The sequence below is a fragment of the Oncorhynchus nerka genome, linkage group LG20 (assembly GCF_034236695.1).
Source record: "Oncorhynchus nerka isolate Pitt River linkage group LG20, Oner_Uvic_2.0, whole genome shotgun sequence".
Taxonomy (NCBI): Eukaryota; Metazoa; Chordata; class Actinopteri; order Salmoniformes; family Salmonidae; genus Oncorhynchus; species Oncorhynchus nerka.
In genome coordinates, this window is record NC_088415.1 from 87,603,023 (window position 1) to 87,621,032 (window position 18,010).

The window sequence follows — 18,010 nt, forward strand, 5'->3', positions numbered from 1 at the left end:
GAACTGAGAAAGACACACACACACTAACCAGGTTTCCATCCAAACTTTTTATGCAGGTAGTACATGTCAGAATTTTTTTTAAATGACAGGCAGAACATTTGTCGATAAACTTTACACATGTCGACAAAACAAAATATGCTAAACAAAGTGGGATATTTTTGTGTCGGTAAAATGTATTATGTGAGAAATGTTGGTAAAATGCTTTTATGCGCAAATATTGTTATAATAACTAACCATCATATCGAAGTAAACTTGGAGTCACGTGATGTTGTGTGGTTCTCCCTCTACGACTCGATGGGAAAGCATGCAGTTTATTAAGCTACAGATGAAATACGTTATGAAGGACTTTACAGGGTGGTGAAAGTTGACGATGATGAGCTTGATGCTCCTTTCCAATAAATATCGAGGGTCTTATTCTGGTGACATGATCATCGATGCTTGGCTGCCATTTAACAAATAAAAAATATATTTGGTCCATAATGATTTCGCCATGTAGGCTATACCCACACTGTATCTTCAAGCTGTTGGCTACAGCACACGTACCAAAACCAGAGTGGACACACTCACTATAACACATTTTTTTGTAAGAAACCCATCAGTAGGGTTGAAAATGCAATGAACACTCATTTAACTTTTTTAAATGTATTTTGTACATGGATATTTAACTGCAAAATGTATTTTTATGTGCCCAACGTCATCACACACAGCATTTTATCCTCAACAGGTCAATGAGATGGAAATTGCATATTGTTTTAATGTGGATTTTAGAATAGTTGCCAATTGGATGGAAACCTAGCTAGTGACACAGATTTAGCCTACAGCTGCCAGTTGATATTTTGGCTGTATGTTGTATGAAATATTAGGCTAATTAAAACCTCTTGGCGCACCGATCCCTTTAGCGGGATCATTTTCGTCAACATCCGGTGAATTGCAGAGCGCCAAATTCAAATTACAAAAAATATTGAATTTTCATGAAATCAATATACCATGCAATATACCAACCATGCAATATACCAAAACACAGCTTAGCTTGTTGTTAATCCACCTGGCGTGTCACATTTCAAAAAAGCTTTACGGTGAAAGCAAAACCATGCGATTATGTGAGGCAGCTCTCAGCAGACAAAACATTACAAACAGCTAGCAGCAAAGTAGGTTGGTCACAAAAAGTCAGAAAAGCAATCAAATGAATCACTTACCTTTTATGATCTTCGTATGTTTGCACTCACGAGACTGCCAGTTACACAATAAATGTTCGTTTTATTCATTAAAGATTATCGTTATATCCAAAAACCTCTATTTGGTTGGCGTATTTTGTTTAGTAATCCACAGGCTCATGCAGGTCACGACGGGCAGACAAAAATTCCAAATAGTACCCGTAAAGTTCGTAGAAACATATCAAACGTTTTTTATAATCAATCCTCAGGTGGTTTTTACAATAAGTAATCGATAATATTTCAACCGGACGGTAAACTTTTCAATACAAGAGAGAAAGAAAAGGTCTTGCTCCAATGGCGCGTGCATGAACAAATCTAAGGACATCTGGCTATCCACTGACGCGATGTGATCATTCTCGCAAATTTTTCAGAATAAAAGCCTGAAACTATGTCTAAAGACTGCTCACACCCTGTGGAAGCCATAGGGAAAGGAATCTGGTTGATATCCCTTTAAATGGAGGATAGGCTTGCAATGGAACAGAGTAGTTTCAGAAAAACAGCACTTCCTGGTTGGATTTTCCTCAGGTTTTCGCCTGCAATATCAGTTATGTTATACTCAAAGACAATATTTTGACAGTATTGGAAACTTTAGAGTGTTTTCTATCCTAATCTGCCAATTATATGCATATTCTAGCTTCTGGGCCTGAGAAATAGGCAGTTTACTTTGGTAACGTTTTTTTTTTATCCAAACATAAAAATACTGCCCCCTTGCTTCAAGAGGTTAGCACTTAGGCCTAATGAGGGAAGGGGAAATTCGGGGGACCACATTTGACAGGCACAAACTTGCAATAGCCTAAAAAGTTATTAGATTGGCTTTTATAACACAGAATTCATTAGCCATCTATAAAACATTAAACACAGTACTACTGATTTTTATTAAATACACGTCATCATGTATTACTATGAAAAAAACGTAATGAATACATAATAATTGCTAAATAATCCTCTGTTAAAAGGTCTGTGTATTTGAATTGTTTTAACAATGCTTATTCGCTCCTGAATCTCAGTCTCTTGAGCCAACGAGTGGAAGTGAGTCTGGTGTAAGATTACATTACATACCCACCGCCACAGGAGGCTTGTAAGTCCTACATGGAGTCAAAGATCATACCTTTTTGGAGGAATGTCCTTTGGTCTGATGAAACAAAAATAGAACTGTTTGGCCATAATGACCAACGTTATGTTTGGAGGAAAAAGGGGGAGGGTTGCAAGCCGAAGAACACCATCCAAACCATGAAGCACGGGGGTGGCAGCATCATGTTGTGGGGGTGCTTTGCTGCAGGAGGGACTGGTGCACTTTTCACAAAATAGATGGCATCGTGAGGAAAGAAAATGATGTGGATATATTGAAGCAACATCTCAAGACATGAGTCAGGAACTTAAAGCTTGGTCGCAAATGGATCTTCCAAATGGACAATGACCCCAAGCATAATTCCAAAGTTGTGGCAAAATGGCTTAAGGACAACAAAGTCAAGGTATTGGAGTGGCCATCACAAAGCCCTGACCACAATCATATAGAAAATTTGTTGGCAGAACTGAAAAAGCGTATGCGAGCAAGGAGTCCTACAAACCTGACTCAGTTAAACCAGCTCTGTCGGGAGGAATGGGCCAAAATCTACCCAACTTATTGTCGGAAGCTTGTGGAAGGCTACCTGAAACGTTTGACCCAAGTTAAAGCATTTAAAGGCAACGCAACCAAATAGTAATTGAGTGTATGCAAACTTCTGTCCCACTGGGAATGTGATGAAATAAATAAAGGCTAAAATAAATCATTCTCTCTACCATTATTCTGACATTTCACGTTCTTAAAATTAAGTGGTGATCCTAACTGACCTAAGACAGGGAATTTTTACTAGGATTAAATGTCAGGAATTGTGAAAAACTGAGTTTAAATGTATTTGTCTAAGGTGTATGTAAACATCCGACTTCAACTGTACATATACATGTGTGAATAACTAGCTCACTAACATTTACAAACGTGGGAGTAATGATTAATAAATGGTGAGCAAACGATTTGTAAAATTTTACGCTAGGGTGTTACTGGGCCCAGCACAGGCAGTGTTGCCCACTGGTGAGAAGTGAGAAAGGATGCTAGGCTTAGCAAAGACAGCTCAGAGGTGAGTGCAGTGGAGGTATGAAGAAAACAAAGAGACATAGATATACTGCCAGTTCCTTAATATGTTGTCTCTATACAGATGTACTGCCAGTAATATATTGAAATCAAACTTTATTTGTCACATGCAAGTCTACAACAATTGCAGACTTTAGCGTGAAATGCTTACTTACAAGCATTTAACCAACAGTGTAGTTCAAGAAGAAGAAAAATTAGGCTAAAATAAAACATAATAATAAAAAGTAACACAATAAGAATAACAAGAACGAGGCTATATACAGGGGACACCGGTACTGAGTCAGTGTGCAGGGGTACAGGCTAGTTGAGGTAATCTGTACATGTAGGTGGGGGCGAAGTGACTATGCATAGATAACAAACAAACAGCAAGTAGCAGCAGTGTACAAAAGGGAGGGGGGGAGGGTATCAGTCAATGTAAATTGTCCGGTGGCGATTTTATGAATTGTTCAGCAGTCTTAGAAGCTGTTGAGGAGCCTTTTGGTCCTATACTCGGAGCTCCGGTACCGCTTGCCGTGCGGTAGCAGAGAAAACAGTCTTTAACTTGGGTGACTGGAGTCTCTGACAATTTTATGGGCTTTTCTCTGTCACTGCCTATTATATAGGTCCTGGATGGCAGGAAGCTTGGCTCCAGTGATGAACTGGGCCATTCGCACTACCCTCTGTAGCGCCTTACGGTCAGTTGCCATACCAGGCGGTGATGCAACTGGGCAGGATGCTCTCGATGGTGCAGCTGTAGAACCTTTTGAGGATCTGGAGACCCATGACAAATCTTTTCAGTTTCCTGAGGTGGAAAAAATTTTCACGACTGTCTTGGTATGTTTGGACCATGATAGTGATGGTGATGTAGACACCAAGGAACTTGAAACTCTCGACCCGCTCCACTACAGCCCCGTAGATGTTAATGGGGGACTGTTCGGTCTGCCTTTTCCTGTAGTCCACGATCAGCTCCTTAGTCTTGCTCATACTGAGGGAGAGGTTGTTGTCTTGGCACCACACTGCCAGTTCTCTGACCTCCTCACTCTAGGCCGTCTCATTGTTGTCAGTGATCAGGCCTACCACCGTTGTGTCGTCAGCAAACTTAATGATAGTGTTGGAGTGTTTGGCCACTCAATCGTGGGTGAACAGGGAATACAGGAGGGGACTAAGTACACACCCCTGAGGGGCCCCAGTGTTAAGGATCAGCGTGGCAGACGTGTTGTTTCCTACTCTTACCACCTGGGGGCGGCCCGTCAGGAAGTCCAGGATCCAGTTGCAGAGGGAGGTGTTTAGTCCCAGTGTCCTTAGCTTAGTGATGAGCTTCATGGGCACTATGGTGTTGAAAGCTGAGCTGTAGTCAATGAACAGCATTCTCACATAGGTGTTCCTTTTGTCCCGGTGAGAAAGTGCAGTGTGGAGTGCGATTGAGATTGTGTCATCTATGGATCTGTTGGGGCGGTATGCAAATTGGAGTGGGTCTAGGAGGATGCTGTTGATGTGAGCCATGACCAGCCTTTCAAAGCACTTCATGGCTACGTGAGTGCCACGGGGCGGTAATCATTTAGGCAGGTTACCTTCGCTTCCTTGGGCACAGGGACAATGGTGGTCTGCTTGAAACATGTAGGTATTATAGACTCGGTCAGGGAGAGGTTGAAAATGTCAGTGAAGTCACTTGACAGTTGGTCAGTGCATGCTTTGAGTACACATCCTGGTAATCCATCTGGCCCAGCGGCTTTGTGAATGTTGAATGTTAAAGGTTTGGTTCACATTGGCTACCGAGAGCGTTATCACACAGTCATCCAGAACAGCTGGTGCTATCGTGCATGCTTCAGTGTTCATCTGATAGGCTCGCGTTACAGGGCAGCTCGCGTCTGGGTTTCCCTTTGTAGTCTGTAATAGTTTTCAAGCTCTGCCACATCCGACGAGCATCAGAGCAGGTGTAGTAGGATTCAATCTTAATCCTGTATTGACGCTTTGCTTGTTTGATGGTTCGTCTGAGGGCATAGAGAGATTTCTTATAAGCGTCCAGGTTAGTCTCCTGCTCTTTGAAAGCGGCAGCTCTAGCCTAGCTCGATGCGGATGTTGCCTGTAATCCATGACTTCTGGTTGGGATATGTACGTACCGTCATTGTGGGGACAACGTCATCAATGCACTTATTGATGAAGCCGATGACTGAGATGGTGTATTCCTCAATGCCATTGGATGAATCCCATCTGACCACTTCCGTATTGAGTGAGTCACTGGTACTTCCTGCTTTAGTTTTGGCTTGTAAGAAGGAATCAGGAGGATATAATTATGGTCAGATTTGCCAAATGGAGGGCGGGGGAGAGATTTGCATGCATTTCTGTGTGTGGAGTAAAGGTGGTCTAGGATTTGTTTTTCCCTGGTTACACATGTGACATGCTGGTAAAAAGTTGGTAAAACTGATTTAAGTTTGCCTGCATTAAAGTCACCGGCCACTAGGAGCGCCGCTTCTGGGTGAGAATTTTCTTCTTTGCTTATGGCCTTATAGAGTTGGTTGAGAGCGGTCTTAGTGCCAGCTTCACTTTGTGGTGGTAAATAGACTGCTACGAATAATAGAGATGAGAACTCTTGATAGATAGTGTGATCTACAGCTTATCATAAGGTACTCTACCTCAGGCGAGCAATACCTCGAGACTTCTTTAATATTAGACATTGCACAGCAGTTTTTATTGACAAAAAGACACAAACTCCTACCCCTCGTCTTACCAAAGGTAATGTCTCTGTTCTGCCAGTGCATGAAAAATCCCACTAGCTCAATATTGTCCTATCTTCGTTCAGCCATGTCTCAGGAAACATAAGATGTTACAGTTTTTAATGTCCCTGTTAGTGAGCATTTCTTATTTGCCAAGATAACCCATCCACCTGACAGGTGTGGCATATCAAGAAGATGAACAAACAGCTTGATCATTACAAAGGTGCACCTTGTGCTGGGGACAATAAAAGGCCACTCTAAAATGTGCAGTTTTGTCACACAACACAATGACACAGATGGATCATGTTTTGGGGGAGAGTGCAATTGGCATGCTGACTGCAGGAATGTCCACCAGAGCTGTTGCCAGAGAATTGAATGTTCATTTCTCTACCATAAGCCACCTCGCATGTCGTTTTAGAGAATTTGGCGGTATGTCCAACCGGCCCCTTTGTGCAGCTTCAAATGTCGAACAAAGTTGGAAGTTGTTGCACCTCCGTCTGTCATTTTCTTCCCGCATGTTTTGCAAGTTGCAATCTGTTTTTTTGTTGATACAGCGTAGTCTTTACATCTGAAAATAATAATTTTGGGTATCATCTTTCCAAGGGCTCCATCTGAATTCACTCGCCGATGTTCCTCTGCACTGCCACGCGCAACTTTTTCTCAGCTGGCACAATTTGATTGGCTGCTGTCCGATTCAAACTGTAATCTGTTAAATGAAGAGTTGATGCGCCGCACACTTTTTTAATAGCATCATTTTTAATTTTTGGGCTTGGGGAGGGTATCAAGTCAGTTTGAGTCAAAAGGCGCAAGTCCAAGTTAAGTCACGAGTTATTGGTGTTAAAGTCAAAGTCGAGTTGCAAGTCATCATATTTGTGACTCGAGTCTGACTTGAGTCCAAGTCATGTGACTCTATTCCACACCTCTGGAAGTTGCACACATGGGAAAACAGTCTTCGTGGCCTAGGGTCCGGGAAATGAATGTCCTTTTATAAACGCATATTATACAATTCTACGTAATTTTACATGACTGGAGACTTTGGCATAATCTTTTTTAATGCTGTGTCCAAAACAACAGGGAACTCGGAGCTAGGAAATCTCAGACTTCCGACTTCAGTATGTCCAAAACAATAGGGAACTCGAAAATCTCAGACTTCCGACTTCAGTATGTCCAAAACAACAGGGAACTCAGAGCTGGGAAATCTCAGACTTCCGACTTCAGTGCATTCAAGACAACAGGGAATTCGGGGAAAACAAACTGAGCACTGACTGGGAAAATTAGTTTTGAACGGTCATCCAACTCGGAATTCCAAATGGGGAACTCTGGCCTCTTTCTAGCGCTCAGACATTCTGACATTTTCCTGAGTTCCCAGTTGTCTTGAAAGCACTATAATACCGCACAAGGGACGAAATGACAGGCTACTTTGACACTGAGATCAGTGAAAACGACCTTGTCTTGAATCCATCAGTAGCCCAGGCCTAGGTGTGTGGAGACATATTGTATGATACAATATGAGAAGGAAATTATAGTTCTTAAAATGCTTTCCAGTTTCACTGACTCACCCAATGATGCGCAGCTCACTAGCTGGTGATGTCATATGGGCTCGTGCCAAAAGCTTCTCTCTCTCTTGTTTAACTTTTTAGACAATATTTGGAAGATTATCAAATATTTTGGTAGCCTGCAGCTGACAGATTATAGTCTTCTCTTTTCAGCAGGAGCAATTTGCAACCTTTTCCCCCCGCGATTGTAGACTATTCGAAATATTGTGAAAGGCCAGTTTTCCTGCATGCTGTATGTTGACAGAGATTTGCAGCTCGTTCCTGACTGTAGGCTATGCCTATTTATTGGGCTACACTCCACAACTAGGTTATTATTTTTTAATAGGCTATGTATCCTCTGTGGCAGGACAATTAAGGAAGAGGCAACTTGAATGAACTTTGATTGAAAAAAGTAACAAATATTTTTCATGCCAGGAGAAATACCGGATCAGGCAAAATAGGTTCCAGAACAAAACAGTCCAAAACGGAGAGGTGTCGGATCCTGTTCTGGCAGGAATTAAGTACTGGTGGTTACACCAGATACTGACTGGTTTTTATGATCTACGCCCCACAGATATATATTTTTTTGCATATCTGTATTCCCAGTCATGTGAAAACCATTGATTAGGGCTTCATTCTTTTTTTCAATGGACTGATTTCTTATATGAACTGTAACTCAGTAAAATTGTTTAAATTGTTGCATGTTGTGTTTATATTTTTGTTCAGTATATGTTGGCTCTGTATATTATAGCAATTAACACTTAGGAGACAGACAGACAGAGAGACAGACAGACAGACAGAGACAGACAGACAGACAGACAGACAGACAGACAGACAGACAGACAGACAGACAGACAGACAGACAGACAGACAGACAGACAGACAGACAGACAGACAGACAGACAGACAGACAGACAGACAGACAGACAGAAGAGAAGAGAACAAGGTGAAGCACAGACAGACAGAGTGACAGCAGAGAAGATGCAGAGACAGATTGCACAACAGGAAGGAAACAGAGGCCCAGTTAGTGGTGAGTTGTATCTCCTGTAGTGCTTTTACATGTTGTATTTGCCTTAAACATGGGCTGGTTAAAAAAGGAGGAGGACTGTTTTCTGTCCCAGTCTGCCCCTGGGCACAGCTGGGATACATAACCATGTAAGCATGAGATAAAATTCTGTTGTCACTTTTTTTGTCATACTTCTTGGCATTGTGAATTTGACATTACAATGCAATGTATGGTGACTATTCCAATTAATGGAGAGAAAAAAAAGAAGATATTTTTAACACAGACCCATAATTTGTCCCCAGGGAGTGAGCAATGCATGATAAATGAACCTCAGATTCCCTTGAAGTCTGAGAAAAATATGTAGATGAAGTATTTGAAATATCTACCACATGCATAGCATCAATAGAAATGAGTGACTCGGCACCGTGGTATGTCCGGGAAAGCTATGGGTTAATTTAAGACGGAAAGGAAACCTGTTGCCAATTAAGTGCACGAAATGCCACATGTTGCCTAGACACATCTTCAGATCGGCTGGAAAGATCAGTACATACCATATCCACTCAGGGAGAGAGAGGCTGGCAGTACATTCATTTGAAAAGGTTCCACTCATTTCAAAAGGCTACATTAATTGAGAAGGTGTGGATGATCTGAAAGCACTCTTTCATTCGTGGGGAAACGCTACGATTTAAAACGCGAAGTGAACCAGGCAGTTTTTTCCCCTGGATTCCGGAATGCGTAAAAGCACCTGATGGGATGCACAATAAAATAGGCACAATTCTACGTTGGCTAAATAACTCTTCTTCTACATCGTGGATAATATGAACATGACTATCATAACTCCATTGTTTCTGCTCTGCTTGACATTGTTGGTCGGCACAACCGAGAGTGTGGCAGAGATATGCAGGGGGACGCACTGTTTCAACTCAGAGGACTGGACCAGACCTTGTACAGGGGCGCATTGCCAGCGGCGAACGGACGCAGCACCCCAACACTTAAACCCCGTAAGGCAAGACAGGCAAGCGTTTGTTAAGCCCCTTTACCAGGATGCCCATACTAAACATCAGACCAGAAGTGCACAGGTACCATACACTATCATTCAACCACATCGTGGTGGCACGGCCACAAGCGACACGCAGAAAGAAAACCCAAGGTCCATTACCGCGGAGGTGTACCACCCCGGGTGCAAAGGAGGGAATTGTCAAGCTTCCCAGCCGCGACCAACGAGAACTGAGAGTGTCCCCCGGGAATGCAAAGGGATTGAATGTAAACTGCCACTCAGGATGCGACCCAAGCCGAAGCCTCAACCGTGCATTGGCGACAGTTGTGTCACTGGTGGTGGCGAAGACCCGAGAGGGCAGCAGCCCCCCCTGGTTCATGACAGAGCGGCGCAATTTCTTGGAGAATTTCCGGAGTTTGGATCAGAACGTGGTTCATCGCCTCTTGGAATACAGTTGACATGCGACATCAAACCAGGTTTAGCATGTGACCGTCTGATATACAGAATTTTCTATAATTTATTTTAAAAAGATCATGCCCCCAAAGTAATTAATAGTTTAGCTAGCAATTAATGTTAGTAGAAAAATATATAATTTCAGTTTACACCCATGAGAGTTGAAATGTACTCTCAGTGAATGCAACAATAACCAGCTGGCCAGTGTTACTGAACTATTGACAGAGGTACAGAAACTCTGTGAAAACCGTATAAAGATAGCTGTAGTGTGGGATAATTTATACTTTTTGAAGTGTTAAATGTAACACAATTAGAGTTAATTTAACACTTGCAATTTTGCAATAAAAATGAGGTAAAATAGAGAATAAAGGTAGTAACAGTGTATAGTTTCCTAGAATGTATGAGTGTATCAGGATTTACCACCAATTTATTACTGCAACCTTTAATAATTCAGTCTGAAAGGTATTTTTGTATGCAGTTCGAATATAACCCCCCCAGAAATGTATTTCACTATGTAAATGATCAATGTGATGAGTATTTGTGCATGTGGGTGAACACATGTATCCCTAGCTACCCTGTCCTCCCTCCAACACAGGCAACAATGAGGTGCCCTCGGAGGACACCCTGGTGCTGCAGCTACGTTTGGCCAAGGGCCAGGAGAAGCTGGTGGAGGCACTGAAGGGCCAGCAGGAAGAGATCAGGGAGCTGCAGAGCAGACTGAGCCAACAGCAGGGGACGCTGGTCAGCCAGCAGAGAGAGATCCTGGAGGAGCAGAGCAGACTGAGCCAACAGATGGACCAGGTCTGGAACCACGTCTGAAACATTGTGGTTTCCCTTCGCTGGAGGGAAGATTTAATAGACATGATGCAACGCTTTGCTGTTGCCCGGCAACTTCAACATCTGCTGTGTTTATAATAATAGACCACTGGAAGGTTTAATTAATTACTTTTGGGCAACATTTTGGTCAATAAACGTTTAATAAAGTCTACCTAAAACCATCCAATAAAAGAAACAAACAAAACTGTTATTGCAGGACTCTGAAGGAGCTTGCTCTGATGAAGTAGCTTGCTCTGATGAAGGAGCTTGCTCTGATGAAGGCGCTTGCTCTGATGAAGATGCTTGCTCTGATGAAGGAGCTTGCTCTGATGAAGGAGCTTGCTCTGATGAAGGAGCTTGCTCTGATGAAGGAGCTTGCTCTGATGAAGGAGCTTGCTCTGATGAAGGAGCTTGCTCTGATGAAGGTGCTTGCTCTGATGAAGGTGCTTGCTCTGAAATGCGTCAACATTATTGAAAGTTGCCATCCTGAACCTTTTTTCAGTAAATGTATGTTTGGTCCCATCTCAGGTCAAGGCCCAGTATGGCCTACTCCTAGAGAATGTCAAGCAGATGTCCTTCCAGGGCATGCAGGAGGAGCTAGAGAGCCACATGGTGGCCCTCAGAGGCCAGGCCAGGGCCCATCACACCCAGGCCTACACTGTGCACAAGGTGGACATGGAAGCCAGAGTGATGGATGTAGACCTCCCCGTGTTGACATGCAGGTCCTGTGGAGCGGAGGAGTACTGCGACTTCAGGACAGGTCCGCCGCAATGTGAGAGGTGCACCATCTGTCCAGCGGGCTTCTTCCTGGTGTCCCAGTGTTCCATCCATGCTGACAGGATATGCCAGGTGAGGCTATAAAAGCTTGAATATTCTAAATGTACAAACACACCCATTCAGGAGTTGTATTATATGAATCATTATTTATATTTTTACAGGACAGAGATGAATGCCTTGAAGTAGCAAACCTGTGTTCAGAACAGAAGAAATGTCTAAACACGCCAGGTAAGAAGGGTTTAGACTGTTTGGCGAAAAACTTGTACTGTATCAGTGTTAACCTATTCCCAAATCATTTTTAAGAATATGCTACATATAACAATTCCTCTTCCACTCACTCTATAAATAGAAATGTACTACTTGTGTATGTGTGTGAGAGAGGGTTAACTTCTGTCCTCCACTGTTTCTATGTGAACCAGGTGGATTCAGGTGCCAGGGCTTGTCTGACAGAGAGGCCAGCACAGGCTTGTGTGGACATGCCTACTTCTATAACTCGGAGATGGAGGAGTGTCAGGCCTGTCAGGAGTGTGAGGTGGAGCAAGTGGCCACACCCTGCACCTTCACGAGTGACACCGTCTGCTCCACCCCCTCCACCACTGACAGCAGCAGGCTGTCCCTGTCCTGGGCTGGGGTTGTGACCCTGCCTCCTACCAAGAGCCACGCCCCTGGTCACGCCTTCCCCAACCTGCAGCTCCACATCCATGGTCGGGGCGACAGCAATCTGCTGGCCACCGAAGACGGCCATCTGGTGCTGCGACAGCACGGCCTTGTGTGGGCAGACGAGAACTTGGCCCTGAGCCATGGATGCCGCAGTTTCGTCCAGGTGTGTCTGCAGCTTAACACCAGTGACCTGACCGAGGGGCGGGACCTTAGTGGGGTCAGGGTGGAGCAGCGGGAAGTTAAGTCGCTCCAGAGTGCCAGTGTCAGTGGGGTGGCAGAAGTTGCTCCAGGAAGTATACTCTCCCTGCTCCTCAGGAGTGCCAGCCACCATTGCAACCACACAAGCGATGGCCTGCACCTCCATGACCCATCTGTGGCCCCTCTCAGTCTCTTTTGGCTGTCCCACGATACCGGTGCAGTTGCCATGACTGCGCAGGCAGTGTCATCGGCACACTACCACACCAACTACCGGCCCGCCTTCAAGACCACGTCCACCTCTGACCCGTATGTTGTGGGGCTGACTCACGATGGGCGTGGAGTGCGCTTCACCGAAAGTGGCACAGTGCGCTTTGTGTTCCAACAGGCACTCTACTCCATGGGCCAGGCGTGCGTGACGGAAGGCTTTCACCTGCTGGCCTACCTCAACCACAATGGTAGCAGCATGGAGCTGGCTCGAACATATAAGACTGGTGTCCACTATCGCGACACGTCCATCTCCATGTCGGCTGCTACCATGGTCGGCCCTGGCGATACTCTGGGCTTTGAGATCCTCTCCCCGGGGCAGTGCAACATTCGCTACTTCGGTGACGACTCCGGCATCAGCGCCCTCAGTTTGGTGTGGATCCCCACTGCCATCTCCTCCGCCCTCTCCGCCTCCGTGGCACGCACAGGCTTGCCCTCCGGAGCAGTGCGCAACAAGCCCTTGTATTTCCGCCAGGTGAGCCCCCACATGTCGCAGATGCAGGTCGGGCTTCCAGGGAAGGGTCGCGCTGAACAAGGACGTGAGTTTGTCTTCACGGAGAGCGGGACAGCCAGCTTTGCACTGGACCTGAAGCTGATCCACTCCTGCAACCCGGTTAAAATCACCCTGCTCCGACATAGAGGCGAGGGGGCAGGGGAGGAGGGCAAGCCAGTGCCCCTGGCCCAGCAATTCGGGGGCCAGATGCCAGAGGGCAGTGGGTGGGCAAGTGTGGGGCTGCGGGCCTCCTTCCAAGTCCACAATGGCACAGCGGTTTTTGTCACATTGGACTGCGTGCGAGGACGCATCAATCAGATCAGTCATCAGGCGGGGAGCGGCGTCTCCATACTGTGGGTGGCAGCGTAGCCTAGTGGTTAGAGCGTTAGTTCGAATCCCCGAGCTGACAAGGTACAAATCTGTCGTTCTGCCCCTGAACAGGCAGTTAACCCACTGTTCCTAGGCCGTCATTGAAAATAAGAATTTGTTCTTAACTGACTTGCCTAGTTAAATAAAGGTACATTTGTTACAAATAAATATCACTAGTCTAGAAACACCAAACTAACAATACCTAAAGCATGGTTTACCGAATGTTTTACTTATTCAATTAGCCTTTGATCAACAAAATTGGCCAATTTTAGCATGATTTACGTCATGTATAAAAAGTACCCTTACATATACTGACTTAAAATACACCAAAGGATGGTTTTGGTGAGTAGCAGAGAGAATATTTAAGCTTTATGGTCTTTTATGCATATTCTATACTGTATTTTGATATTATAAGGATGCTAGAATTAGCATTGTTATTCAACAATTCTTGGTATGAACCTTCTTTCAGGTTTACATTTGCTGGGCGCATATCTTGTATTTACAGTGTATAATTGAGTTACTGCATTGACGCCAGAGCTTTATAGAAGATACTTAAAATTCTTTTTGCTTTCATCAAGGATAATTTTGCAGGGCTGGTTTTACTCTGAAGTGTGTTAAGAACATATGTTTTAGGTTAGCCGCCATTTTCTAAATGTAAGTGTGTCCGCTGCATGCCTTCGTTAATGACCATTTTCAGGAGACCCAGAAAGGGTTTGTACACTCGTGTGGAGGTCCACTTGTGTTAGACCAGCCACAAAGAAGTTTAGAATTATACAGAGTTCTGTAGACAGTGACATCCTACATCCACTATTTAGACCAGCAATTATGCCACCAGCCAAAGTGGCAGTCTTTAATGCCGTAATACATACTTTGTAAATATTAAAACAGAAAACACTGATTATGACACCAAACCTCATTCTTATTAAGTCACCTGCATTGCTTGCCGTTTGGGGGTTTTAGGTTGGGTTTCTGTACAGCACTTTGAGATATCAGCTGATGTAAGAAGTGCTTTATAAATAAATTTGATTTAAACACTCACTGCTTTAAAAACGCACAAGACTGTAGGCTATATATTTTAATAATGGTTGAAAGTTTGTTATATATTTAAGCATTACTGCCCGAGGGGGTGTGGCATATGGCCAATATACCACGGCGAAGGGCTGTTCTTGGATATAAAACTTCAAGGTGCCTTATTGCTATTATAAACTGGTTCCCAACATAAATAGAACAGTAAACAAGTATCTGTGCATCATACCCATGGTATAATTACATTTACATTTAAGTCATTTAGCAGACGCTCTTATCCAGAGCGACTTACAAATTGGTGCTTTCACCTTATAATGTCTCATATATAATTATACACACACAGGTGAATGAAATGCTGTTTCAGCCAATCAGCATCCAGGACCCAAGCTACCCGGTTTATAATATGTATTATAACACATTATCTACGTTTTCACAGGATAATGTATAAATGTTACTACAAGCTGCCATGCTATATGTCCCTAACCCTAATTCTAACGTAATCATAAAGACAGAGACAATCTGTCATACTGTATACCTTTTGTAATCACATGTATAGACCTGCGTTGTCATGAGACATGTCTGTCCTTATGGCTTGAATTAAACCCAGGTGTTGCCGGCAAAAAAAAAAAAAAAAAAGACCCAGATGTTTTGCATTGCAGATCAAAAGACACAGCAGGTCTTTCACGTTGAATATAAACAGTTAAAATGGCATTCGAAAGGGGTTAACAGTTTTCCAGTTATAACCTCTCCTCTCTCAGAATGTTTCCAATGCCTTGGCTAAAGATCAATACGTACAATACTCATCATATGAAATTCAATTCAACAGAGCAGGGCACACAATGTGTGAAAGCGTCACCCTATTCAGAGCACGGTATAGTTTTATGTGTAGTTTTCATATGGCTGCAGACTAGGAGTGATTCAATAACTCATGGTCCTAGTGAAGCCAATGAGCTCGTCTGTGCATGTCATGAGATGTGATCTGTTGCTATATAAAGAAGGACCAAAAACCTGCAGACTCACCCACGTGAAACAAAATACTACAGTTTACTATAGAATACTACAGCACTTATAGAATTCTGCAGTAAACTGTAGAATATACTACACATTGTAGTGTACCTCGACCATATGTAGTACTTACAATAGGATATTGCTGAATACTATAGTAAATACTACAGTATACTACAGACCACAAAAGCACTATAATTTACACTACAGCGTGGGACTCCAACCCTGTTCCTGGAGAGCTGCCCTCCTGTAAGTTTTCACTCCAGCCCTGTTCCTGGAGAGCTGCCCTCCTGTAAGTTTTCACTCCAGCCCTGTTCCTGGAGAGCTACCCTCCTGTAAGTTTTCACTCCAGTTCCAGTTGTAATTAACCTGATTCTTATCAACTAGCTAATTATTAGAATCAGGTGTGCTAGATTAGGGTTGGAGTGAAAACCCACAGGACTGTAAACTCCAGGAAAAGGATTGGAGATCCCTATACTGCATTATATATTTTGCATATACCCTGCCCATTCCCCTCCCTTATCCCAATGTTTGCCACCCGTACAGTAAGTGCCAAAACTACATGCCAAGTATCGACAATATATTGTGTTCCCTAGAGGTGAAAGAAAAGAGCATAAGTTCTGAACAGTCCATTCAGACCTCAGTCCTACCTACAGGTTATTGAAAATATATATTTTTTAAAATGTATTTTGTTCAGTAGGTTTCCTCAAAGGCTGTCAAAGACTTAGTAAATACTACAATCATGTCTGCAAAAACACTACAGTATACTACAGGCCGCAAAAACACTACAGTAATTACAATAGTATAATAGTTCTTACTACAGTATTTATACTATAGTAAACTGTAAATACAGTCTTGTCCACAAAACTACACTAAGCATTACCATATTCACTGTAGTGTTTTTACGGACTTTAGTGAATACTACACTATTTAACTATACAATACTATAGTATTTTTTTTCCCACATGGGCAGCAGCTTTTCAGGAACAGAGGTGCCTAATTTCTATTTTAAAAGGCTTCTAAATGGCACAGGTATTAGTAAAGGGCATGAAGGTACTATTTTAACCTAGTTTATTTTTCCGTTGCAAAACGTTTCACTACAGTGTTCCCTACTGAACAGGACTCAGTTTACTTTACATTGATATACGTCAGGCTCATTATATTGAGATCAACAATGTTGATGCTAATGGTAAGTAACTATGATAATATACCAACAAACAAAAACATCCCCTTACCATTTATTTAGCTACACCTTTAAAATCTCAAGTACAGTAGTTGAAAAAAGCAACTCCTCTCCTTACCTCTTATGTATACTTGTATTCCTATATGGGGGGGGGTCAATCGTATTGGATCGGGATTATGTTTGTCACAGACTATTCCACATGGTCAAAAAGGGACAGAATTCAAAGAGCATGTCATCATGGGAGAAATGAAAACCACTCCACTTACGACTGGTGAGTTATAGCTATAATAAAAAAAATAAAAAAAGGCCAAAGTCCTTAACCTAGTGCTGGCCCCTGTCTGGGGACCAAGCCAGCCTCTCACGTTAGGGCTTTAACCACAGGTTAACGCAAGTGTCCAGTGTTTCCAGATTTCTATGGAAATATGACCTAGAATTAATCACAATACGTGTACAATTGTTTTCCTTCCCCCAAAAATTGCAATTAAATATTTTCTGTGTTGGAAAGGGTGTGGGCGTACCCCCAACCACAGAAAGGGTGTGGGCGTACCCCCAACAACAGAAAGGGTGTGGGCGTACCCCCAACAACAGAAAGGGTGTGGGCGTACCCCCAACAACAGAAAGGGTGTGGGCGTACCCCCAACAACAGAAAGGGTGTGGGCGTACCCCCAACAACAGAAAGGGTGTGGGCGTACCCCCAACAACAGAAAGGGTGTGGGCGTACCCCCAACAACAGAAAGGGTGTGGGCGTACCCAACAACAGAATGGGTGTGGGCGTACCCAACAACAGAATGGGTGTGGGCGTACCCCCAACAGAATGGGTGTGGGCGTACCCCCAACAGAAAGGGTGTGGGCGTACCCCAACAGAAAGGGTGTGGGCGTACCCCAACAGAAAGGGTGTGGGCGTACCCAACAACAGAATGGGTGTGGGCGTATCCCCAACAGAAAGGGTGTGGGCGTATCCCCAACAGAAAGGGTGTGGGCGTATCCCCAACAGAAAGGGTGTGGGCGTACCCCAACAGAAAGGGTGTGGGCGTATCCCCAACAGAAAGGGTGTGGGCGTACCCAACAACAGAAAGGGTGTGGGCGTACCCCCAACAGAATGGGTGTGGGCGTACCCCCAACAGAAAGGGTGTGGGCGTACCCCAACAGAAAGGGTGTGGGCGTACCCCAACAGAAAGGGTGTGGGCGTACCC

At 43.8% G+C, this 18,010-nt stretch overlaps 1 protein-coding gene across 1 annotated transcript; it reads left to right on the forward strand.

The window, feature by feature from the left end:
- Positions 1 to 9,087: 9,087 nt before the first annotated feature.
- On the forward strand, positions 9,088 to 14,641 carry si:ch211-252f13.5 (uncharacterized). The gene is made up of 5 exons (XM_029643765.2): positions 9,088 to 10,049; positions 10,622 to 10,827; positions 11,371 to 11,691; positions 11,781 to 11,847; positions 12,039 to 14,641. The coding sequence occupies exons 1-5, from the start codon at positions 9,395 to 9,397 to the stop codon at positions 13,601 to 13,603; spliced, it is 2,814 nt and encodes a 937-aa protein (XP_029499625.1). The 5' UTR covers positions 9,088 to 9,394; the 3' UTR covers positions 13,604 to 14,641.
- Positions 14,642 to 18,010: the final 3,369 nt, after the last annotated feature.